Source organism: Stegostoma tigrinum, chromosome 29, assembly GCF_030684315.1.
Source record: "Stegostoma tigrinum isolate sSteTig4 chromosome 29, sSteTig4.hap1, whole genome shotgun sequence".
Lineage (NCBI taxonomy): Eukaryota > Metazoa > Chordata > Chondrichthyes > Orectolobiformes > Stegostomatidae > Stegostoma > Stegostoma tigrinum.
The window spans coordinates 31,437,642-31,465,042 of record NC_081382.1 but is presented as its reverse complement, the minus strand read 5'-3'; the positions used below and the strand labels follow the sequence as shown (position 1 = coordinate 31,465,042).

The 27,401-nt window shown below is 39.1% G+C and overlaps 1 protein-coding gene across 1 annotated transcript in view; it reads left to right on the top strand.

Moving 5' to 3' along the window:
* The first annotated feature begins 6,531 nt into the window (after nt 1-6,531).
* phf19 (PHD finger protein 19) overlaps nt 6,532-27,401 on the top strand; it is a 43,738-nt gene continuing 22,868 nt past the window's right edge. Inside the window, exons 1-8 of the mRNA XM_048558470.2 lie at nt 6,532-6,765; nt 13,025-13,228; nt 14,354-14,435; nt 16,257-16,352; nt 20,406-20,506; nt 22,554-22,702; nt 24,046-24,141; nt 26,928-26,996. Of these exons, the coding sequence (XP_048414427.1) occupies nt 13,040-13,228; nt 14,354-14,435; nt 16,257-16,352; nt 20,406-20,506; nt 22,554-22,702; nt 24,046-24,141; nt 26,928-26,996 (782 nt within the window). The 5' untranslated portion in view covers nt 6,532-6,765; nt 13,025-13,039. The remainder of the gene's footprint in view (nt 6,766-13,024; nt 13,229-14,353; nt 14,436-16,256; nt 16,353-20,405; nt 20,507-22,553; nt 22,703-24,045; nt 24,142-26,927; nt 26,997-27,401) is intronic.

Genomic DNA, 27,401 nt, shown 5'->3' with positions numbered 1-27,401 from the left:
CTATCTATGCCTGTGATCACTTTATACATCTCTATCAAGTCACCTCTCATCCTTTGTCATTCTAAAGAGAAAAGCCCTAGCTCTGTCAGCCTTTCCTCGTAATACTTTCCCTCCATTCCAGGCAACATCCTGGTAAATCTCCTCTGCACTTTTTCCAATGCTTCCACATCTTTCCCGTAATGAGGCAACCATAACGGGACACAATACTCCAGATGTAACCCAACCAGGTTTTTGTATAGCTGGAGCGTAACTTCATGGCTCTTGGATTCGATCCCTCTATTAATGAAAGCTAACACACCATACGCCTTCTTAACAACTCTATCCACCTGAGTGACTATCCACCAGGTGTCCTACGTCTGAATAGATAGAAATTGGTTGCTGGACAAGGTCATTTCCACTGAACACATGTGCTGGGGATGGTATTCTCTTCTTCACTGTTGTTGAGTGAAAGTACAGTAATGCAATACAAAAATCTTGTTTTTACACTCAATGCTTAATGATCATTGATTTGATAGCATGCACCAAATCGTCTTTTAGACTCTTTGAAGTGTGTGGATAGTGACGTGACAACATGATATAGGTCACCCAATAAGACCATAAAAATAGGAACAAGAGCAGGCTAATCAACCCCCCAAGCTTGATCCACTATTCAGTACGATCATGTCCCTTTATTCTCAGAATATATTCTTGATCCTGAATGCTCCCACAAGAGGAAACATGCCTCAGCATTCATCCTGTCAAGCTTCTTTAGAATCCTGTATGTTTCAATGAGATCACCTCTCACTCTGCTACATTCCAATGAGTGGATCCCAACCTATTCAACCTTTGCTCATAAGGCCATCCCTCCATACAGGTGATCTCGCTAGTGAACTTCTCTGAACTACCACCAACAAAATAATCTATTTTCTTAAATAAGGGAACAAAACTGTTCACAGTACTCTAGATGTGATCTCACCAGCACCTTGTACTGTTGCAGTAAGGCTTTCCTACTGTTGTACTCCAATGCCCAAGGAATAAGGGCCAATATTCCATTAATCTTACCTGTCTGCTAGCTTTCTGTGTTTCATGCACAAGTACCCCCAAGTCCCTTTGTGTCGCAGATTTCTATACTTTTCTCTATTTAAATAATACCATGTCCTTTTGTTCTCCCTTCCAAAATGTACAATTTCAATTTTTTCCACATTATACTCCAATTTCTAGCTTTTTGCCTACTTATTTAACTAACAATATCTCTTTGTAAACTGTGTGTATCCCTCTCTCACCTGCCTATCCACCTATTTTTGTGTCATCTGCAAATTTAACAACAGTACATTTACATCCTTCCTCCAAGTCATAAATATACGTTGTAAACATGGATTCTTTTCATACATTGTAGTTACTTTAAAAAGACTTGGAGACCATTGTCACTCGTAATCTCTTTTCCATACTATTTATCCTCTTCCCCTAAATAAATCTATATCCTGATCTTCTGAACCAAGGTCATGTCTAACTATTGCACAAGCATCATCTGTGATTAATAGTACCATCCTTCTACTTTTACCAAGCTTCCTATTTTCCTCAAATGTCCTCAAAATGCAGAACCCAATCCTTGCTGTCCTGCAGCCACGTTTCCATAATGACTACCAGATCACATTTATTTACGCCAATGTGCACCATCAGTTCATTTATTTTGTTATCTGTGCAAAGTCTAGTTTTGATTGTTGGTGTATTTTGTGTATCTGTAGGTTGTTTTTCCACTGCATCTTGCTGGCAAATATTCTCTGACATTAATTTCCCATATTATTGTTTTCTTCTCTTACCTTGCTCTTACTCTTGATACACCATATAATTTGACACTTGATCCTTTGCCCCACTATTTAGTTTAAAACCCTCTCTCTTTCCCTAGTTATGTGGTTCACAAGAACACTAGCCGCAGCATAGCTCAGGTTTTGACCAACTCAATAGAAAAGCCACCACTTTCCCCAGTACTGTTGTCAGTGGTCCATTAACTGGATCTCATTTCTCCCATACCAGTTCTCAAGCCACTTATTCATCTCTCTAATTTTATATACCCTACATCAATGTGCATGCAGTTTAAGCAATAATACAGAAATTATAATCTTTGCATGTGCATGTCCACTGTCACAAGTATCACAAAAGGTTGGACAGCTTTTAAGTAGATGAGAAAAAACTGCATCAATTACAGATTTTGTTGTTTAGTTGCATTTTGCTGATTGTAACAATAATGTTGGCTGCACTATGGCTTCATACTTAATTCCATCCTCAAGCAATGTATCAAATGAATGCCACTTTTCTTACCCAAAATATCCTTCCTAAAGACAATAACTGGTGTGGAAGCAGTCACTAATTCCACATGCCTCTCTCCAGAAAAGTTGTTTTTCTACAGCATCTTCTGACAAACTGGTCAATAGATTCTTGTGGTTGCTGTCTGTGTGACATGAGTTGGAGTCTGTTCTTCCTTAATTTAATTCTCGCCTTCATCTTGGACACCTTTCCATGTCTTTCCTTGATCTTTCTGACCATTGATGGAAACATCACGTGTTAATTCTGCAAAGCTCCTCCTTGCTAATGGCAAGCATGATTTGCAGAGCTCTTCTTGGAATCATCTGTTGCTCAATCTTCAAAATAGAACTGTATACATTGTTTGCATGATTGTATTTCAGTAAAGGTATAATTGGACATGCATTCCATAATTGTTTGCATTTCATTTTCCTTTGGAGGGTTATTGTATTTTATTTAGAAGAAGAGTACAATGCAATGTTTGCTTGTCTCATTTACTGATTTTGTTTCTCTCTCCTTTTTTCTACCTTTTGTGTCACTGTTTTCCTTTATTTTACTTGTTGCTGGTCCTTTATGCATGTTAACTTGAAAAGTACAAGTTTGTAAGTTTGAAGTCACAGGCTTGAGAGTGCTTGTGGTGCAATGGTAGTGTCACTTCTTTTGGAACAGATGATCTGTGTTCAAGTCTCACCTGTCATAACATCCTTGAACAGATTGATTAAAAATACTTCAAATTGCAGATTTCTGATCCTGGGTTGTATTTACACTAATTGGGAATTAAGACATCACTTTTTAAAAAAATTTTGACACTGATTTTTTTTACATTTACAGACACATCAGTCTCTAATCACCATAACATTAAGCTATGAAGCTACACAGCATGCTTCCATTAGTTTATCATGCTTCAAGTGATCTAGGTTAAGATGGAGTATGTGGACTTTATGCCCTTGTCATATGTCATGATACAGTGATGATACCATGAAGGTGTCTTTTGAAGGTATATTAACATATTGTATCCGTTAAAGGTATGCTGACATTCTGACTGTGAAACATAACACAACTGCAATGAGTACAGGGTAGCGTTAAAAACATATTACTATATATCAGCATACTATGTGTGAGAAGATGTACTTAGATGGTTAATTGGGGTTGTTAAAATGGTCCAATCAGGGAATCCTAGCTGACAGACATAAACAAGAGTGTCAGGGGTTCTGTTCACTACAGGAGCCTGCTCTGAGTTAGCTGCGTCAGCGTCATGTAGTATGCACATGTAAATAAAGGGTGACTTGGTGACAGGCCTTCAAGGAGTTATTTCAGATTCAAGCATAGTGCTGAATACACTAACATAGAGAAATTACTGAACATCATGGGTGGATACACCAGCTTAAACATATTGTAATCAAAAATTCAATGACTTGTGTGTCTTCATTTAATATCATACAGTGAAGGAACTCAGCATTTTTTAAAAATAAATTTGCAAATGGTTTGTTTTAAGCTCCATTTTTAAATTATCAATAACAATATCTTGATGGGTGACTGCATCATGCTTGGAATGAAATTTCAAGTAATATTTATTCATGTTTATGGGGTTATTAAAAGGAAGTCTTGAATTGATGTTGTCATTTCTGAACAAGAAATGCTTCTTCATATTTCAAAGTAGTGTCAGTTCAGAAAATAGTGTCTTTCTATGTAATCTTCAGAAAACTTTGCATTGTAACATCAAAGTTCATTCCATCATCATGTAGCTGCAATATTTTACTGATTCGAAGGTTGCTAAATAGAAAGTCTAGTTTTACTATAATATTTCAACTACAGGGCCTGGACTAAGTAAGTGTTAAACAAGTAAGCAGTGAAATGTCGATCTTTATTAGAGTCATACAGTCATTCAGCACAGAAACAGACCATTCAGTCCAACTCATCCATGCTGACCAACTTTCCCAAATCAGACTAGTCCCACTTAACCGTGTTTGGCCCATATTATTGTGAAAATCATTAATATCTCAAACATCATTTTTATGCATTTACTTACATTTTGAAAGCCTGTGTATAAAATTGAGCCTCACCTTCAATATTTCCTGCCTTCCTGTTAGCTTTGAATAATATCAATAAATAAAATGTAATTTTCATTTTACATGAAATTAAAAAACATAATTCCACAGGATGATAGTCTTTTCAAAAGATTACTTAAATGTAGAAAATATAAAATAGTGCATATTTATCAGAATAACAGACATAGTGCACGATTAAGCTGTTCAGTCTGTTTAGTTTTTGATGGCTCTCTGGAAGAATTATCCAGACAGACAAGAACAAACACCCCAGAGAAGAATATCTTCTTCCCTGCTGTTATCAGATTTTTGAATGGGCCTCTCATATATTCAGTTGATCTTTCCCTGCACTTTCTCTCTAGCTGTAACAATATATTCTGCATTCTGTTCTATTATTCTGCTGTACTTATGCATGATCTGATTTGCCTGGATGGCATGCAAAACAATACATTTCACTGTGTCTCAGTATGTGACAATGCGAAAATCAAATCAAATCAAGACTTTACCTGCAAAATCTTTACAATTCAACAATGTGCTCAGTTATCCTTAGTAATTTCCTACAGAAACTGAGTCTTTCTCCACTTTTTGAGGTAATTTCCAGAATATAAAACCCAATCTGAAAATCACTCCCATTTCCACTCTACTTCTTCTGCCAAATCTTTTAAATCTATGATCTATGGCTACTGATCCACTTACCAACAGAAATAGGCTTTTCCTGCTTGCTCCAATTTCAGAGTCATAGAGTTGTAAAGCACAGAAACAGACACTTTGGTCCAACACATACGCGCTGCTCAGATATCCCAAACTAAACTAGTTCCATTTGTCAGCATTTGGCCCATATCTCTCGAAATTCTTCCTATTCATATACTCATCTAGATGCCTTTCTTCTTCTGGAATCTCCTTCTGTATATGCACCACCCTCTGCATGAGAAAGTTGCCCCTCAGGTCCCTTTCAAATTTTTCCCATTTCACCTCAAACCTATCTTATGGATTTTCTTTCCTAGGTCTTCCCTTCTGTCGTATAAGGAGAATAGTCACAGCTTTTGCAATCTCTCTATTGAACTGAAAAACCCTATGCCTAGTATATTTTCTCCATACCCTCTTCCAGATTTAACGTCCAACCTAAGTAATGGCGTGTAAAATTGCATATAAATGTCCAGCTGAGGCCTAACCATTCTGTATTCTGTTCTATTACCCTGAAGTACTTTTGTAAAGTATGATTAGTCTGGTTAGCATGCAAAACAATACTTTTCACTGTATTGGTAAGTGACAAGAACAAACAAAATCAAACCAGTGATTTGAAAGTGTCCATAGGTAAGTGGATCAGTTGCCACATATTGTAGATTTAAAAGAATCAGCTAAAGAAACAGAGTGGAAATGGGAATTATTTTTCAGATTGGGGGTTATAATTTGGAACACACTTGGTGAAATGGATAAAGACTCAGTTTCTGTAGGAAATTACAAAGGATAACCATACACATCCTTGAATTTTGATTTGACTTTCTCATTGCGTACACAATGTCACTATTTATAAAGTAAATTTCTAGTATGCTTTCTTAACCATCTTATCAAATATGGTCAAAGATTTGTTAAAATGTATGTTGATATCCTACCGAACTGAGTAATAACTCAAAGTAATACCATTCAAACCATACAAGGTTCATTCCAAAGTGCATCATGAAGTGCACGTGCATGTTGAATCATGAAGTCGCATTTATCGGGGCATTTACGTAAAATGAACCCTGATTTTTTTTCTTCCTCGTAAAATACATACTGCGCCCAGTGTTTGGGCTGGGACCCGTTGTCACACGAACACCGCGTGAAGCATCGCGTCGATCGTGAAGGTGTTAGAGATGATGCCACATTCCAGCCGTTTTCTAGACGTCGTTCAGAATGCAAATACATCAAGAACAAAGGTGAAGATCCCTCTCCCCAAAGCGTACATACGAGCCTCATGAATTGCTACTGATATGTAATTGCATATTTATAATCTAGAAGTTGGTCCCTTCTGTCCGACAGTAAGTTCATGTGAAATGTCATCTCTGCACAGTTGGGATTTGTGGGTGAGGTTGCGGGTCGGTGAAGTTGCTTCTTGTGGGTTGGGATTTGCACTGGGCGGTGCTGAGGATGCGTGTTGCCCGGAGCCCGCACACACTCATCGCTTCAACTTCCTTATGATGATGATGATGATGATGTGTTAATCACATAAGCACACGAAAATAAATCGCGGGAAAGAGAAAAAATGGCGGCTGATGAGGCAGGGAGCTGTGAGTGTGATTGCACTTCGTGTCTGTGCCCCCCAGCAGCACCGGCGACCCCGCTTGACTGATTGCTCTGGGAAAGGACTTCTGTCGATCCAAGGGGAAAGCGTCACTTTCATCAGAAAGACTGCAGTGGAGTGGAAACGTGTGCGTCTGTGTGAGAGAGAGAGACAGAAAGGGTAAGGTTGGAGCTGGAGCAGGTTTGTCCTGCCACAGGAGAGAGAGAGAGAAGGCGGGGAAGCAGTTTGAAAAATGCACAAAAGTGTTTTGCTGTTTGATGTGAAGTTAACTGTGATTCGGATCAAAGTGTTCGGAGATTTGGAATGCAGTCTGAAGTATTCTTTTTAGCAATTAACTGACTTGCTGAAACTCTGAAACTCCAGCCGATTTTCCCCCGAATGTAAACTATCGCTCGATGATGATTTGAAGAGATGCATTTGAAATTCCATGCAAAAAATATAAAACATAGTTTTGCTCGATGACGCAAACAGTGTCAGCATGCGAATTAAAATTGATCATTTAGAAACCTTCCGAAGTATTTATCGGTTCAGGAGCCTTCCGTTCCCGCATCTGGATTTTATTTTTTTGATTTTTCAATAAAAAAATTAATGCTATTGCTAAATGTATATTGATGAACGCACTTTTGTATATTTTTCAAATTTGCACAAAACTGTTGCCTGACAAGCGGCCATGTTTGACATGTAACTCTTGTAGCTCTGGAATTAGCTCTGCACAAGTTGCATTTTATTTGCGATTTTATCTTTTGAATTTTTTTTGGCTTAACGTTTCCGACCAATTCGGACTGAATTAGAGCAGGATCTGATTAAGTGTTCTCAGATAGTGTCAAGGTTGGTTTTGGGTGGAAAGTACATTTTTTATGTATGAGCTCGGTCCTTTCTTAGCTGTGAGTGAGATAAAATTTGCGAAAAGGAAGTAACGGCGCTTCTGTCAATGTCAGGGACACAGAGAGGCCGCCAGTGACCGATCCGGCTCTGATTGACATTGAGTTGAACCACTCACAATCTCGAGAACGGCCACTGTAAACTTTGGGCCAATCAGAACCTTCAGGGGCGTGACTGGAGGTTGCGTTCTGTGTAACGTCATTGGCTGCTGCGATCCAAGGGGGCGGGTGTTTATTGGCGCGCTTTGACTTTCTCAGGAAGTGCTTGGTGTCGAGACAATCATTAATATAGGAGCAGATGACAAGCTTACTCACCTCGGTTGACATTAGCTTCACTACTGTCTGATCTGCCCTCAACAGGTGAAATCAAACTTTCAGCACGTGAAATAGTCAACAGATAACCACTTTGAAGTAACCCAACTGGACAATTGCTGTAACAAAAACAGAAATTGCTGGAAAAATTCAACTGAAGTTCTGAAGGGTCTCTGGATTCGAAACATTAATTCTGCTTTCTTTCCATAGATGCTGCCAGATCTGCTGTATTTCTCCAGCAATTTCTGTTTTTGTTTGAGATCTTCAGCATCTGCATATTTTGGTTTTATTTTAGTGCGTAAGTGCTGTATTTGAAACATTGGCAAGAATGAATGAATGACTGTGATGAATCAACAGCATTCTATCTTAGTATGAAATTGTTACTTAAAATGTATATTTTTTGGTAAAATTAAGAAGTGTAATTAATCTCAAGAATAACTGAATTCTAATATGTTTAAAATGTAACCATGATGGGGGGGGGTCACCATGGTGGCACAGCCGCACTGCAGCCTCTCAGTGCCCGGGACCCAGGTTCGACGTCAGCCTTGGGTGACTGGCTATACCGACTTTCAGCCTTCTTCCCATATCTGTATGAGTTTCTGCTGGGTGCTCTGGTTTCCTCCCAAAGTCTAACAATATGCAGGTTAGCATATCCAGGCAAGGTGGATTAACCATGGTTAGGGTAGGGGTGTGGGTCTGGAATGGGATGCATTTTGGAGAGTTGACACAGACTTCATGGATCAAAAGATCTCTATCTGCACTGTAGGGATTCCATGAGTCTATAGAAAGTAGGAGCAGGAGTAGGCCATTCAGCCCTCCGAGCCTGCGTTCAGTATGATCGTAACTGATCGTTCAAATCAGTACTAAGATAATAAAATGTGAGGCTGGACGAACACAGCAGGCCAAGCAGCATCTCAGGAGCACTGAGATGCTGCTTGGCCTGCTGTGTTCGTCCAGCCTCACATTTTATTATCTTGGAATCTCCAGCATCTGCAGTTCCCATTATCTCTCGTTCAAATCAGTACTTGCTTTTTCCCAAATCCTTTCATCTCTTTCTCTCTGAGAACTACATCTAACTCTTTCTTGAAAATATCTAAGGAGTTTATAGAATCCTAGAATGACTTTAATACAGAAGGAGACCATTCAGCCTGTCAAAATAGTGCTGGGTCTCTGCAAGAACAATTTAGTTGGTTCCAATGCCCCCATTCTTTCCCTGTGGTCTTGTTACTTCTTTCCTGTTCAGGAACTTATCTGATTCTCTTTTGAAAGCCACAATTGAATCAACATTTTTAGACAGTGCATTTCATATTCTGAACACTTGCTACATCTAAAACAAACGTAATTTTGTGTTTGGTCCTTTTGACAGTCATCTTAAATCTGTATTCTCTGGCTTTCAATGTTTCTGACAACGGGAACAGTTTTTCTTGAGCTACTCTGCTCAGACTGCTCATGATTTTAAATATCACTTTATATCTCCTGTCAAGCCTTTTTAAGGAGACCAACCCCAGCTTCTCCATTCTACATAACTGAATTTGTTCAACTAAAACCAATCTTCTAAATAGTTTCTGCACCCTCGCTAAAACATTTATAGCCTTCCTACTGAGTACCTTGATACCAGCAGCACCTTCATAAAGAGTTATGTTGCTAAGTAAGAGTTGCTCATAGAGGAATACAGCATAGAAACAGACCCTTCAGTTCAAACCCATGCCAACCAGATATTTTAAATAAATCTAGTCCCATTTGCCTGCATTTGGCCCATATCCCTCCAAGCTGTTTCTATTCATGTGCCCATCCAGATCCTTGTAAACGTTTGTAATTGTACCAGCCTCCACTACTTCCTCTGGTAGCTCATTCTGTACATGCACTGCTTTCTGTGTAGAAAAACCTGCCCTTTCAAATCTTTCCCCTCTCACTTAACCTATGCCCTCTAGCTATGGACTCACCCATGCCAGGGAAAAGAACTTGTCTATTTACCATATCCATGCCTGTCATGATTTTATAAATGTCTATAAGGTCACCCCTCAGCCTGCAACACTCCAGGGAAAGTAGCTTGAGTCTTGTCAGCCTCTCCCTGTGATTCAACCTTCCAGTCTAGGCAACATCCTTGTAAATCTTTTCTGAACCTTTTCAAGTTTCCTTCCTATAGCAGGGAGATGACAATTGAACGCGGTATTCCAAAAGTGGGCTAACCAATGTCCTGTACAATCAAAACATGATAACCCAATTTGTGTATGCAATGCACTGACCAATAAAGGCAAACATACCAAATGCCTTCTTCACCATCCTACTTACTTCAACTGCACTTTGAAGGAACTATGAGCCTGCACTCCAAGGTCTTATTGTTCAGCAGCCCTCCCCAGGACCTTACCATTAAGTGTATAAGTCCTGCCCTGAGTTGCCTTTCCAAAATGCAGGACTTCACATTTATCTAAATAAAACTCCATCTGCACTTGTCAGCCCATTGACCCATTTGATCAAGATTCCATTGTGCTCTGAGGAGATCTTCTGTGCTGTCTACTCACCTCCAATTTTGTTGTCATCTGCAAACTTACTAACCATACTCCAACGTTCACATCCAGATCATGCTGTTTTCAAAATCCTTGTTTGGATCCACAGTAACTCGATTGAAAGAACTCCCAGGCAATTCTTCAATGTAACTGGTGCTTAAAGAACTCATGCTGCTGTCTTGATTCTCAAATTGGACTATCGTGACCAATATTTTAAAAAAATGGATTAAGAGGATTAAATGCATTTGTTCGGAATGACCCCTAAAATGTCCGCATTGTGATGTGCATTGCAAGAATAAATTTATTTAGTAAAAATGAATAATTAATGAACAAATATTGTTGATGTCAGGGAGTTCAGAAGATCACAAGTCCAGCTTAAATAGGTTCTGGAGTGCCAGGTTCCACTGCAACAATTTTATTTCTCAAACCATTATGAAAATCGGATATTTTAAAATATCCGGTCATGTTGATATTACCTTGACAATTTATCTAGATCCCAAAATCAGGTAATCACATTTCTGGCATCTAAGTCTGAAATCCTCAACATGCATTTCCTTAGTATGTCAGAAGATGTAGCCAGAAAATGTGCAGCCCTGTTTCATCTGTAATGACATTTGTTTTGAGAAACATATATGCAGCCCAAAGGCTGAATTGTAGCAACTTACAAAAAAATCCATTGATTCTAAATAATCAGCTTGAAAATATGTAACATTTATAACAATCGTATAATAACAAAAATAAACATTCAGCAAGTAACAAGGAAGTGATAGACAGGATTTTAAAAGAAGAATAACGTTGAACTAAAATTGCAAACCAATCCACCATTTCTGTGAATTTCATTTGAGGCTACAAAATTCACTGTAAATTGATTGATATCCCAGAGACAATGAACAGCATAAACTAATTTACTTTTTGGATTTAACTGACCAAGCAAATTTACTTTAAAAACAATTTAAAGTTGTTTAAATCACGACTTGGATGTGATTTAAATCTTGGGTGTTTCAATATGAAAATAACTGTTATTCATTTAATATTTTTCTCCAAAATGTAAATACATGTGTGCAGATTTTGCATTATCTTGTTTTAATCTTGCTTGTTACATTGTTTTATTCAAACTCTCATATAGATACAGTTAATGCTAAAAGGAAGGGAACTGTAACAGAGGCAACAAAGATTTCTAAAGTATCTTATAATTACAGTGTTTCAAAACATGTTTAGGGAGTGGTGACCACTATTATGGAGGTAAATCTGGTTTTAATTGAAGGAAGGATGTTAGGGGAACTTCCTTCTTGTTTTCAAACAATTCTGCAGTACAGCTCAAGAAGAATTCATAGAGGTGATGGTTGGTACTCTGAGAGGGATTGCAAACTGAAATTTTGGGGTCCCAAGTTCTGACGTGACAGTGGGCCTGTCCAAGTTACAACAACTATGCTCCCAATCTAACAGGCCCCTGCTTCCACAGTTCTCGCTCAGGAGGTGTGTTAATATTCAAGTGTCAAAATGGTGACAGTGGGAAAACATTAGCTGAGCTAGAACTTTAGTTATCTGTTTTGAAGGACATCCAGCAACATCACATCCCCTGATGTTGCATTATTGTGCTAAGTTAAATTGGGCACGTACATGTTGCTGTGCAGTTTTATTCAACAACATTTTGACACCAAAACATGGATGCCATCTGCTGACTTCAACTGATATAATACGACATGCATAAAAGCCATTTCAAGTTTGCAATTTTATACAGAGAAATGTCAAAACGTCAGTTAATGTACAACATGTACAATACACATGCAAAGGCATATTAATAACATAAGGAGAATTTAGACAAGTATCAATTGACTGCCACTGTATTAAACTTACAAGTCTCGACTGAAATTGTTATAGGCACTTTCTGAAGAGGCTACCAAAGAAAAATTGAGAACAGTTGAAATCTTGAGAACGTACGTGGAACAGAAAGTCAAGAAAGGAAGGAAAGACATGCAAAGCAAGCAATCCAACTTTGAGGAGATCTAGACCCCAAATCCAGGTGTATTGCAATCACAGATACTGAAAGGCGGTGGAGAGGAGAAACCTGAGGCATAATACTTAGATATAAAAGCAGCAGTGCCAAAGCATTGACAACCAGACTATAAAATTCTCAGTTGCTAGAAAAAAAAGAGAAGTAATAACAAGAACTTGCTTTTAATAAAGTGCCTAAATGAAGCTCTCACAAGGGAAGTAATCAGATAAAATTTGTCCAAGCCATGCCAGCCGCTATGACCGTTGGCCAAATGCATGTTCAGTGATAAGTTAGATGAGTGTCTGGAAGGTCGAGAGTAAGGTTAAGTGAAGAAATTACAGACCTTAAGAACTTGGTAACTAAAGGTGTGGCCACTGGTTGGAGGGGTGGGGACTAGAGTGAGAGATGTTCAAGAGGCTGGATTTTAATAGCACAAAGTTGATGTTTGGGCTGACTGGTCTATTTTCTGTGCTGTTTCTTCGGAGTATTAGTAAACTTTGCTGTGATTTACGTTTGTAGTAACTTTGAACAAAACGTCTGGAGGTTGCTTAGGGTCTCCAGAAGTAGTGAATGGTGGTTCAGAGCTTAGTAGAAGTATACTGCAGCAACCATATCTTCTGGAACAAAATTATCACTCTGTTTGAGTGCAATGGAAATTGTTAATTGGCTGATTATTCTTTTAATATTACTAAGATGTGATTTTTTCTTATTTTGATTTACAGCATTAGGAGGAGCTGATGGAGAAAGGCACATTGGAACCACAACGGAGAGATGTTGGTGTCATCTCCAAATGCATCCCAAAGATTTCTAACAAATCTCTGCAAAATGGAACAGTGCATATGGAACAAAATTGTGCATTTACTGAAGGGCAGTATGTCTTGTCCAGATGGACAGATGGTTTGGTCTACCTGGGAAAAATCAAGAAGGCATGAACATCCTTGAAATTCCTAATTCAATTTGAAAATGCCTCTCTATATAAATTTCTATTTATAAGTGTGTTCTTCTTTTTCTATTCACTGCTCCCTCAGACTGTGAACATCTGAGATCCCAGATTGTGTGAATCTCTATTTTCCTTGATGAAGTTTCCAATAGATTATATTTGGCCAATATAGGAATGAATGTCACCATTCCTAACCAAACAGATGCAGTCTTTCTCTCTCTCTCTCTCTCTCTCTCTCTCTCAATCACACACACACACTGTCTTCCCCATTGCCCCCCACCAACCCAACAACAACCCCCCACACCCAGAAAATACGTGAATTTCAACTGAACTTGAGATTCAGATTGATAGACTAACTTCGAAGCTCTTAAATGGCTACTTTTATATTTATATAATTCATGTTACACAATGAAAAATGAATACCAGAAAGCCATAGTGCACAGAAACAGGCCCTTCAGCCCAACTCCTCTATGCTGACCAGGTTTGCTCAATTAAACTAGTCCCATTCGCCTACGTTTGGCACATATCCCTCTAATTCTTTTCTATCCATTATATGAAATGTCTTTTAACTGTTGTAATAATACCTGCATCTAATACTTCCTCTGGCAGCTTGTTCCACATTTGTACCACGCTCAATGTGAAAACATTGCTGCTCGGGTCCCTTGTAAATCTTTCCCCTCTTGCCTTAAATATTTATCCTCTAGTTTTGGACTCCCCTACCCTACCAGTGTTGAGGGGGAAAAAAAAGAGTTCAGTTCTACAGAGTTCATTCTTGCAATAAATTCACTACCTCATCACAGTCTCTAATCTTATTTTGATTTGTGCTCTCTTTAAAGCCATTACTTTGTTTGAGAGATAATTCTTAACATTTAGTGTTCATTGAGTAAAGATTGTTTTTCCTGGTCTCTGCTTTAATTGTATTTTGTACTGATGAACTGGAGGTACAGCAGATCATCAAGAGAAAATGAACAAACAAAATAAAGAAAAGGAACAAAAAGTTTATGATGGTTAAAATAAGATAATTATCATCTCTGTTATTAATAATTATTGAAATATTAGTCATACATTTGGAATTGAATTAGTGAGTTGAGTATTTTTTAAACCTTTTCAGGTGAACAAGCATAAACACAGTTGCCTTTTAGTGTTTGAAGATAATTCTGAATTTTGGATTCTGTGGAAAGATATACAGCATGGTGAGTACAACTCAAAATACCTATTGACTTTAGGCTCACTATCTTCTGATTCATACAATCATTCCAGTGTTTAAAAAAGTTAATATTCTGACTCTCTCTCACTAATGTTAGTATTATTTCTACCACTTTGATTGAAAATAAATGAGAAATGTAAAGAGGAACTGGATCATATTTTCTTTGATTTATTTTACAGTTTCCCCATCTCAAGGTATGGTAGTACAGGTGTTAGAGCCATTCTTTAAGAGTAAGCCCAGAGTGTAGAGTCATTGATATACAGCACAGAAACAGACCCTTCGGTCCAACTCTCCCATAATGACCAGATATCCTAAATTAATCTAGTCCCATTTGTCAGCATTTGGCTCATGTCCCTCTAAACCCTTCCTATTCATATACCCATCCCGATGCCTTTTAAATGTTGTAATTGTATCTGCCTCCACCACTTCCTCTGGCAGCTCATTCCATACACACATCACCCTCTGTGAAAATGTTGTCCCTTAGGTCTCTTCTAAATCTTTCCTCTCTCATCTTATACCTCTGTCCTCTAGTTTTCGAATTCCCTACCCTGGGTAAAAAACATTGACTATTTACCCTATCTATGCCCCTCATGTTTTATACACTTCTATATTGTCATGCCCCAAGCCTCTGACGCTCCAAGGAAAATAGCCCCAGCCTATTCAGTTTCTCCCCATTGCTCAAACCTTCCATCCCTGGCAACACCTTTGTAAATCTTTTCTGAGTCCTTTCAAGTTTCACAACATCCTTCCTATAGCAGGCAGACCAGAGGTGAACGCAGTATTCTAAAAATGGCCTCACCAATGTCAATAGTGGCAAGATTGTTGCATTATGCTTCTTATGTTACTAGCCCCACGTTGTCCATTGATTACAGTCAGAAATGGGGACCCTTTGATGTTCTTCCCCTTCCTTAATTTATTTTCTTTCTTGAGTTCTCTACCTGATGGGAGGTTCTTGGTGATTTATTTTTAAATATCAGGTAGATAGTTTCTAATCAACCTGTTCCAGAGTGTTATGACACATGTCTGGAGCAGGTGGACTTAACCTTGGGTCACGTGGCTCAGAGATATGAACAGTAGAAAGTGCCACCGCATTGTCTCACCCCTAGCTGTGATGTTCATCTCATCCACATGGTAGATATCTAGTGTACTCCTGCTCCCTCTCAAACTGACTCAAATTCACACAGAAACAGGCTTTAACGGTATTTACCTCATCAAATGGAATAATAGTTATATTCAGTTCCAAGTGCCCTTCACTTTTATTTCAGCTGTGATTAGTGACATTGAAGCGCCACAAACAAAGCTTCCTCTGACAGTTTCCTACTTTCCTGAAGACGGTGAATTTTGCTAGAATACACTTTGCTTCAAGTGGCTTCAAAGGTGAGTGTCAACTAGCTAACTGAATAAGGGGACATATCACAACTGAGCTGATCCAGCTCCGCTCCTGAAATTGACACAAATACTGACCAACAGCTGTCAGAGGGGCAGATGCTGACAGGTTGAAGTTAATGAATCAGTGGCTCATTTTACTTGCTGTTCTTCCCCTTCTCCCTGTTGACTTTAATTGAGATAAACCTCATGAAAGATATATAGCATTCACAAATGCACATTTTATACAATCACACAAAGTCAAGCTGTACCTTGATGTATTGCAATCAGGGCAGATATCTTGTTTAATTTTTACCCTCCCTTATTCTGCGAATTTATCTCTCGACATTATTTCATTCTTACTTGTCCTTCTATTCCTTCTAATGCCTGATTCTTAGTAAAAACAAAAATTAGCATTTAAAGGTCATTTTGTTTTAAACAGCTGGTGTTCCTGGAGAAGAGCCGAGGTGTAACATCTGCTCGGAGAGATCATCTGCAGCACCTAATGAAATTTTGATTTGTGGCAAGTGTGGACTAGGTAAGAGGCACTGTTAATAATCTACTTTTAAAGTGCCCAATCCCAGCTAAAGATATTCTGGAAAGTTGATTAGAAGCATTGTCACAATGGCAGCCTGCTTTCCATAGGATGAGTTTCTTGTCTCATCCAGAACTCCTTGGACAGTTTCAGGGATTAGCAGGGTCTTCAGAATAAGAAATATGACCTGAAAAAGTGGCCTGATATGTGATCACTTACAAGTGCACAGCACTTCATGCCATGTGCTACCTAGGCAGAAGAAATAACACAATTCTAATGGGAGGAATGAATTAAAGAACTGAAGTGAAACTATTTCTTTGATGTAATAAGATCAGGAAAAGCCGCAAATATTCATCAGGTTAGGCAAAATCTGTGGTGATAAAAGAGTAAATGTTTTATATCGAGATGATATTTGGATTCTGATTTGTTAAGTGCATCCAGGAGGGATTCTTGAAACAATGTGTAGATAAACCAACGAGGGAAGGAGGCATATTAGATATGGCCAGGTGATCAGAGTTTCAGTGGGGCAGCATATTGGGATCAGTGATCATAATCCCGTAAGTTTTCAGATAGTTATGGGAAAGTATAAGACTTGACCTCCAGGTGGAAGTGCTAAATTGGGGGAAGGCTAATTACAATTGTATTAAGCAGGAACTGGAAAAATTGGATAGCAAGTTTGAAAGTAAATCTGAAGGGAATCCTAAAGGTGCCTTCTAAACGTCAGTTCACCAGAGTTCAGGATCAGCATGCTCCTGTGAAGATATAAAGGAAGGATGGCAAGATTTGGGAACCTTGGATGATGGGAGATGTTATACAAAACAGAAATTGCTGGAAAAACACAGCAGTTCTAGCAGCACCTGAAGCAGAGTTAACATTTCAGATCCAGTGGCCTTTCTTCATAACTGATTTTAGTAAGGAAAAGTATGCTATATATGCTGAAGATGAGGTGGGGAGGACAGGCAAGGAATAAATGATAGGTAGAGATGGAGCCCAGAGAGTGACAGAACAAAGGAATGGGTAAGGGGCAACTAGGAGAATCAATAGCTGCTAATGGTGACTGTTAGTAGTTGACAATAGGTTGTATGTGGTAGCAGCCCATGTGATGACAAGGTCTGGTGTATTGGGGTTGGGGTAAGGACATGGGAGAAGATACTGAGGTCGTAAAATTGTTGATTTGATGTTAAATCCTGAAGACTGCAGGGTCCCCATAGTGGAACATGAGGTACTGTTCTTCCAGTTTCTCTGCAGCACTGCTGTAAACCTGAGACAGAGATGTTGGCAAGGGAGCAGGGAGGTGTGTTGCAGGTATCAGAAAGCTCAGGGTCATTTTTGCAGACTGAACATAGGTGTTCCGCAAAGCCATCAGTCAATCTGCGCTTCATTACTCCAACATAGAGAAGACCACATTGTGAACAGCGAAAACAGTGGATTGAATTGAGTGAGATGCAGGTGAATTTCTGTTTCACCTGGGAGTTGTGTCTGGAGCCTTGGATAGTGAGGAAGAGGAAGTAGACAGATAAGTTTTGCATCTTCAGTGATTGAAAGGGAAGATGCTGTGGGGGGTGCTGGGAGATGTTGGGAATGGACAAAGCTGTCCCTGTGGAAAGCTGATGAGGGATGGGAGGGGAAATATTTGTCTGATAGTGGCATCCTAAAGGACATAGTGGAAATGGTGGCTAAGAATCCTTTGGATGTGGATGCTGGAGGGATGGTAAGTGAGGACCAAGGGTCCCTATTGCTGTTGTGGGAGGGAAAAGAAGAGAAGAATGTTTTCTACATGGACTGTACTAAAGCATTTGACATGGCCCATCATGGTAGGCTGGTTCAGAAGATTAAGTTGCATGGGATCCATGATGAGTTGACAAGTTGGATACAAGTTGGCTTGATCGTAGAAGAAAGTAGGTAGTTGTGGAGGGTTGTTTTTCTGACTGGAGGTTTGTGAGCAGTGGTGTTCCACAAGGATCAGTGCGAGGACCTCTGTTTGTAATACGTATAAGTGATTTGAATGAAAATGTTGGTAGTCTGATTAGTAAGTTTGCAGATGACATGAAAATTGATGGAATTGTGGGTAGTGAGGAAGGATGTCAAATATGCAGCAGGATATAGATCAGAAGGAAAGTTGGGTGGAGAAATAGTAGATGGAGTTTAATCTGGATAAGTGTGGGGTGACGCGCTTTGGGAGGTCAAATGTAAGAGGAAAGCATACAGTAAATGGCCAGACCTTTGGGAGCATTGACATACAGAGGGATGCTGGGGCATAACTCCATAGCTTCCTGAAAGCGGCAACACAAGTGGATAAAGTAATAAAGAAGATATAGAGCATGCTTGCCATCATCACTCAGGGCATTGGGTATCAAAGTTGGTAAGTCATGTTGCAACTTATAAGAATTTAGTCACACCACATGTGGAGAACTTTGCACTGTTCCGGTCATCACACTGTAGGAAGGATCGAGAATGCGTAAAAAATAATGTTACCATTATTGGAGTATATGAGATATAAGGAGAGGTTGAACAAACTTGGATTGTTTCCACGAGAGCATAGGAAGCTGAGGGTGACCTGATAGAAGTATATAATATCATAAGGTATGTAGATAGGGTGGATAATCAGGCTCTCTTTCCCAGACTGGAAATGTCAAATACTAGGGGGCATAGGTTTAAGGTGAGGGCGCGAAAGTGTAAACGAGATGTACAAGGCACAGAGGGTGGTAGGTGCCTGGAACATACTTCCAGAGGAGATGATAGAAGCAGATAGGACAGTGAAATTTAAGAGGTAGTTAGACAGCCAAATGAACAGGCAGGGAATAGAGGGATAAAAACAGGATAAACAATTCCTGCTTCCCTAGTCTCATCAATAACTGATAATCACTGTACCTGGCACTCTATGGACATTCTTGTTATCTTGTACATGAGAGAATATTTTAACTAATGTAGTCAGTTAACCGAAAACCCTTGACTTTTATGTCAAATATTCCGATTTTATGTGGCATACCAATGTTGTCTGCTGAAAGTAATTCATTTTGATTTTAAAAAAAGTCTGTTTAGAAAAGGACATAAAGAATGAAGCTGTAAGAACACAGCAGGCCAGGCAGCATCAGAGGAGCCGGAAAGTTGACGTTTTGGGTCCCAGCTGTTCTTCCAGCCCCATACTGTATTATCTCTGACTCCAGCACCTGCAGTTCTTGCTATCTTTTTTGGAAGAGAATATTATTTTCCACTGTTAAGTAAGCTCACATGTTTTAAGTGCTTCTGCACTAGTATATTCAGAAATAAATGTTCGAATAAAGTGACTATACTCTAAGGGGAAAAGGAACTGATTAGATTAAAGGAAGTTAATGCCTTATTTCCAAACAATGATTCTACATTGGAAACTAGTAAAATAGAAAGCTGATTTCAGGGTCATATGTGAAATGAGTTTGGGCAGTTCAAACAACTCCTACATAGCTCTGCAGCTCAGAACTGCTTCTAATTTAGCGCTATTCAGCATGAGGTAATATGACACTATGGTATACAATAACAATTTACACTGATACAGAGAGTGATATTCCTCAGAGGATGAATATCTTGTATAAATGAACTGTATCCTTTGACTAGTGAGTGGGGATGCTTTAGCTCAGTTAGCTTAACGGCTAATTCGCAACGTGGTGTGACACCAACAGTATTGGTTCAATTCCTGTGCTGACTAAGGGTGCCATGAAGGATTCCCCTTCTCAATCTGTAATTTTGCTTGAGATGTGGCGACTCTCAGATTAAACCACCACCAATCATCTCTCCCTCTCGAATAACAGAACAGCCATATGGTCTGATAAGAATATGTTGTCTTTGCCTTTAGCACAATTTTGACACTGGATCCCTGAAATAGAAAGATACATCATTCCCAACAAACACACCATCTTAATGAGCACAAAATGTTCCTATTTGTCTCCTAATATCTTATGAATCTGGTTTACTTGTTGCGATTACACTTTCACATATGGTACCATATTGCAGGTTATTTGCCACTTGCTTTTTAATGTAATTTAAGTTCAACTGGAATAGTAAATCTTTGTTTCTCTTTAGGTTACCATCAGCAATGCCACAATCCAAAAGTAGATAGCACAACAAATGTATCCACTTCACCCTGGTTTTGTCGGCAGTGTATATTTGCATTGGCTGTCAGGGTAAGAGCAATTCTTGGTTAAGTAACTAGTGGGTTTGACATCTTGGGGAAAAACTGTCTGTGTGCTATTCAAGCTAGAAGCACATGCTTTTATAAGATTGTTCAGGTTGTCTAGCAAGTGAAAAGTACTGCTGAAGGAAGAGTAATTGTGATAATCTGGTTAATATTTAGGATTTCGGAAAGGGCTTAAAACTACTAGTGTGTATTTATAAAATTCAAAAAGAATGGTTTGGATAAAAGGAAGTAAATGGTAGATCAGCAAGAAGTAAATAATACATTGTTGGTCAAGAGTTACGGACCTTTATAATCCCAGTTGCTGGTGACTTTCCGTGATCTTCAGTGCACGTGTGAAGGGTATATCAACCTTACAAAGACAATGTGACACTGTTCATGATATGCTTATCATAACTCCCTCAATGAGGAACCTAAATTATGCCTTATTGCATCCTCAGGATGTTCCAAGACATTTCAGAGCCAATGAATTACTGTTGCATGCCATAGTCACCATTGGTTTTGATGTTAACAGAGCAGCCAGTTATTGCACAGCAAGATCCCACAAAATTCAAGTGAAGTGAATTACTTTCTTTTCCGCTCCCATTTGGAATGAGGAAGGATGTTGGACGAGACAACTTCCTATTTCTTTGAACCCTGAAAAACAATGAAAATGTTCTTTTCTCTGCCTGATTATTGATGGTTCTTAGTGTAAATGCTATTTGTTGGTATTAAAAATGACCAGGACAAAATCTGAATATTGAACCCTGAAACACAGCACTTGCCACCACATCCAGTATTATGCCAGGCTGTACAGTGCAAGATGTGATGAAACAACTTTGCTCTGATGGTTAGTTGTTTTTTCAGTGAGTAACACTTCTCCAGTGAAATTGTGCACTACAAATGGTATGATTCTCTTCCAAACGCAATCATGTACTGTGTAATGTACATTAATTATTCCGCTGTAATTCCCTTTTATGTCACAAAGTATAGCTGTTTTGAATAGCTATTACCTGAGATCTGAGGGAATTTGCGGTTAGATACATAGCATCTCTATAGTACAGAAAGAGGCCATTCAGCCCATCATCCCTGCACCGACCCTCTGAAGTGAATCCCACCCAGGCCCAGCACCCATCTTTTGAACTTCACATTTCCCATGGCTAATCCATCTAGCCCGCACATCCCTGGACACTACGCAGCAGTTTAGACTGGAAGGGAAATATGTGTCGGTGTATGCTTGGGGGGGGCCAAAGGGCCTGTTCCTAAGCTGTATTGTTCTTTTCTCTTAGACCACTTAATTTGCACTGTGGGAGGAAATTGGAGCACCCTGCAGTAACCCATGGTGACTTGTGGAGAATGTGCAAGCTGCACACAGACAGTCGCCCAAGGCTAGAATTGAACTCCAGTCCCTGTCACTGTAAGGCGGCAGTGATAACCACTGTATCACTGTGCCACTTACATCCTGAGTTCAAATAGTGGCTAATTGCTCTTCTTGTTTGTCCATACCTTTTAGTACATTGTTTCATTATTTTGGTTAGTTTCCCATCCAGTCAGTTGTAATTTGCTGCTAACTGATAGCAAATATGATATTCATAAATCAGGAACAAATGTGAAAATCGAGTTAATTGATGTACTACTCGCGAAAGAAACTAAAACAGTTGATAAAGCACCGAATTTGGTGCAAATGATGAATTGTTAAAAGAATAGAGTAAATCTAAATTCCAAAGTAAAATATAAATGCTGGAAACTGGTTCCCAGCAAAGCTGATTTACCTATAACCTGTATTCACCCACATAGTGCAGAGATGAAAATGAGTCATGGCAGATAGCGTGCTTGCACCAAGAACCCGAGATTGAGGAAAATAAAAGACAATGAAGAAAGACAGTAGTCTGTTTGGGTTGGCTTGGTCATTAGACAGTAAGGGAACAATGATGTACACTGTCTTCATATTGAGCACTATTGTTGTACACAGCTTCTAATGGAATTGTAGTGAGCACTGAGGTACTATGATGTCTGTGTGATAACACTGGATTTGTGTTTTTGTCTCCTCATAACAGAAAGGAGGTGCTTTGAAAAAGGGACCGCTTGCTAAAGCTTTGCAGAGTGTCAAACGAGTTTTGCCGTACAACATGGATGAACTTAACTGGGATTCTCTGCATAGAACCAACCTACAGCAGTGTTACTGCTACTGTGGGGGACCTGGAGAGTAAGATTTACACTATAGATTTTTTTTTTAGTTTCACACATTCCAAACTTTTTTCTTCCACCACCTTTGGTGCTCTTTCCTGTTTTTGAATGGTTGCTTGGGGACATCCAATGTGACTGGAACTGGGAGACTTCTCTTTAGATCTTCTGACCCTCCCCTGTTCCTTTTGGTAGAACCCATTTATTACATTTCAAGAATTCTATTAAACTGAAAAGTTGTGAATTAGCCAAGTTTGACTATAAAAGAGCTACAATTCACTGCTAAATGAATTCCATTATATTACCTGCCACCTATAAGAAAAACAATTTGAATATTTCTTATTCTGCTACCCTTGCATAGTTAGGCCGAAAGAATATGTTTCTTACCTGACAAGAATTTCCATGGCAAGTACTATCCAGCATAGGCTATAAAGAGCATGACTACTGAAAATGATAAGTTTGTTTGAGGGAAGGGGAAGGGAGAACAGATTACCTTTTAATAAATGTATACAATGCCTAAGTACAGTTTGATTTATTTTTAAATCAAATTGTTAATCATTGCTGTGTAAGTATGGCAAGGTCTATGGTGCTGTTAGCTCGTGATCACTTCAAAAGTGATCATGAGCTAACAGCATGATTCCTTACACTATTTATTTCAGTTCTGCAAATCATCATCCTCATCAACTTCATCCTCTCTCTCTTTCCCCCACCTTTCTTTCTCACTCTCGCCCTCGATTTCTCTCTCTCCTTCTCACCTTTCTTGTTCTTGCCTTCTCTCTCACTCTTTATTGTCCTCTCTCTCTCTCTCTCTCTCTCTCTGGTGTAGTCTGGTGAACTCGGAGCAAGTGGGCAAACACTGAGGAGCAGCACTTAGCCTTGCGTTAAAGGGATTACAGTGAGTTAATTAGGGATTCATGCTTGCTGCTGGAAAGATCTAGGGTGCGATGATGTTTGATAATGATGGGATTGACTTAGCCATGATGCTGTTCATGGTCATGATTCATTTGCAAAGCGTAACCATTTGGATGAAGTTCTGGAGTAGTGCCTGAACCATGGAAATACATTCAACCACAGTTTTCACAAGGAATGGCAGGAGATTTAGGGATGAGACTAGGGGTATGTAGTTCATTAATTTTTCTGAAATCAGTGCCAGGAAAATGGTAAATGTGATGTTTTGTATGAAAACCTGCTTTGAAACTTCAGAGTTTTTATTACCTCATCTTCAGCAGTTTACTTGTTGTCAGAAATTGCTTATAACTGACCATGTGTGGTATTAGCTAGGAAAGGTTAAAGTGTGTTGCCTTGTTATAGTGTAAGTGTGTTGCTACTTCACACTGAGGTAAATGTGATTCCTGTTAACACCAGGTGGTACCTGAAGATGCTCCAGTGCTGCAGATGTAAGCAGTGGTTCCATGAAGCCTGCACCCAGTGTCTGAATGAGGCCATGATGTTTGGAGACAGGTTGGTTCACATTCATTTAACTTCCTAATACAGTTATAAATGATAAATCTCACAGTTGGGTTGGAAGAAAGTATTTGTTGAGTATTACACTTTGACTCACTGCCACACCATGAAATGAAATGCATTCTGGTGACAGGATGCTCTTGAGATCGGCACATCCACATTTACTTCAAGGCCACAAAACTGGCATGTTTTTCTCTTTCCTTGTTGCTACTGTTACGAGTTGGGTAGAGTACTTGTGGATCGGAAGGCAGGAATTTGGTGTTTGTAAAATATTGATGTTTATAAAATGATGGCGGGGGGGAAGCAGTGTGTGGCCCTTTTAAAAGATGATGTGCTTTCTCTAGGCTTGGAGATTTAAAAACAAAATGTCCATTTGGGCAGTTTGTGGGTTTGCAGGTACACAAAGCACCTGAATTGTAACATTTGTATCAAAAGGTTGGATGGTTACCTGGCCACAGTTTTGTTTTGTTATCAAGACATCAAGTTTTGATTTAGCCAATTAATTTAAACCAGGCACTTAGTTTTAAATGTCAGTGATAATGGGAACTGCAGATGCTGGAGAATCTGAGATAACAAAGTGTGGAGCTGGATGAACACAGCAGGCCAAGCAGCATCTTAGGAGCGCTTAAGATGCTGCTTGGCCTGCTGTGTTCATCCAGCTCCACACTTCGTTATCTTAGATTTAAATGTCATTGGTTTTTACTATCTCATGGTTTTGACAACATAGGACCAATCCTCTTGTAAGAAATTGATATGTTACCAAGGGTATAAAAGACGGGGCAGTTGCAAAATCGTGAGAGCGAACTGCCATCTGCTGAGAGATCAGCTGTTAGAGAAAGTATCATGTAAATAAAGGTATCATGGCACTCTTAGTTAGTGTTCCTAACAGAAGATCTATGATCTTCTAAATTCAATGGAGAAGACACAGAACATACTAGAAGATGTAACCTGGCTGTAATTTTGAGAGACTAAGTTCTATTTTTTTAAATTTTTGTTTATATAAGTGGGACTTGTATCTTTGAAACAGCATACCATTAGAATTTTGTTTTATCCAGGAATAATTAGTAGTTAGAGGGGAATTGTTTGGTTTGTTAATAGTTCAGTTAATTTGTTCACTGTTAGAGTTAGATAAGTAGTTAATTGTTGGTTATAGAATGAGTGTCAGGAGTTTATTTCATTTAACAACTCCTTTATAACAGATTGGGAGCAATAGGCAGGTTATACCACTTCTCACACTTCTTTTAATAGCTTATAGGGCACAGCAAGTGTCTGAGTGTTTTGGTTTTAGTTATCAGTATGAGAGATCGGCTACCGCTTTGTAACACTGCACTACTTTCTTTATATATGAATGAGCAAATGTTTATTTCAGACATATTTAATAAGGGGGTGTCATCACACCCGTTTTGTGAGACACCAACTATGGCTAGAACAAAACTCTTTGATTAGCAGTTTACCTCGAACATACTCTGATACTGGGACGTCTGGGGTACAGAGGCTAAACTGGCAATGTGTCCGCATCCACTTGGCACCAGATCTAAAATAACCTATCCAATCACGGTCTTTACCTTTTGTGTATAGTGGCTGCCTCTTCACACAATGATTGGAGGAGCATTGCCAAGACCTTGTTGCTGGGCAATATTAATTCCTCTTGTGATCGTCTGTAAAATATGTCAACTTTCTAATTGTCCTGGCCATTGGCAGTCTGTGAAAGATCACATTATTCCATGGTGCACTGAATTTTGTTAATACCTTGTAGCCGAGATAAGGCATGTTTTGGATCCTATATTGTGATTGTATATTGTCCTCTTCACACCTTAATTTACACCAGTTTGACACTTTATCTCTTCCACTACTAGTAAACAGTTCATTGTCTTTTGCACTGGGCCCCTACACTATTTGCGTCCTTGCTCCTCCTCCACCTCTGTCAGAAGAATATAATGAATTCATTTTCCAACACCTTGCGCTTCTGAAGAAGTCATACGAGTCTCAAAATGTTAATTCTGTTTCTGTCTCCACAGATGCTTCTAGGCTGCTGAGTTTCTCCAGCATTCTCTGTGTTTGTTTCAGATTTCCAGCACCCATCGTATTTTACTTTTGTCTTTCAAATATCTTTGTTAGATTCTGTGAGAAACATGACTTCAATAGATGACAGCTAATCTTCCTACCCCCTGCATATTTTCTTACACATCTTGATGGGCTTCGTCCTGTGCTTAAGTTCAACCTTGCAAAGGAGCAATCAAATTAATTTAGAGATAGTAGGAACTAGAATCTGAGATAACAAGTTGTAGGGCTGGATGAACATAGCAGGCCAGGTAGCATCAGAGGAGTAGGAAAGCTCACGTATTGGGTCCGGACCCTTCTTCAGTCAAATTAACTTAATTTCCTTAATGACATCGTTAAGAAATCAGTCATACTATACGATTACTATACGATTACTATACTTTACTATACGATTGCCTGCTGCAGAACCACCTTCATAGTTAAATAAGCACATCAGGATTCTTACAGTTCCACGTGTGCTAAGATTTGATTTATCGGCAACTATATAAATAGGGTGCACCAAGGCCAACCTGTTCAGATCATTGTTGTGAAATTCAAAAGAACTGCAGAGGCTGTAAATCAGGAACAAAGACAGAAGTCGCTGGAAAAGCTCAGCAGGTCTGGCAGCATCTTTTCATTCCGGATCATTTTTTTGTTTTTTATGTTGTCAAAACTTCATGGATAGGCGTAAGGTGCAATATATCTTATTAAAACGACTGCATTATCTGTTCTCCTGTTTTCAGATTTTATTTGTTTGTCTGCTCAGTGTGCAATAAAGGACCCGAATATATAAAACGCCTACCCCTGAGATGGTAAGTAATAGAAAAGTAAAGTCACCCTAGCCTTGTTCTCTCATTAGAATGAGACTACTGATTGTGGCTTATCATGAGGGTAACCACACCCCCATTGATGGGAGAGGTTGAGAAGGAAAGTCCTTCGTGATAACCTCAGCCAGTATGGGAATTGAACCCACAATGTTGGTGTTAGTTTATAATCATAGACCAGCTGTCCAGCCAACTGAGCTAACTGAACCCAGCAAGTAATGCAGAGGTATTTTGAAAGAATTATGTAAAGATTGGTTCACAGTACACAAAGCAAGTTCCGTTTGTTGCATCTTAACATTGTTGCTCATTTGTCTCTTGGTGTTTCTCGCTATGAACACAGCAGAGTTCATGTTCGAGGACCCAGTCATATATGAAAGATAATCCCCAAAGAGC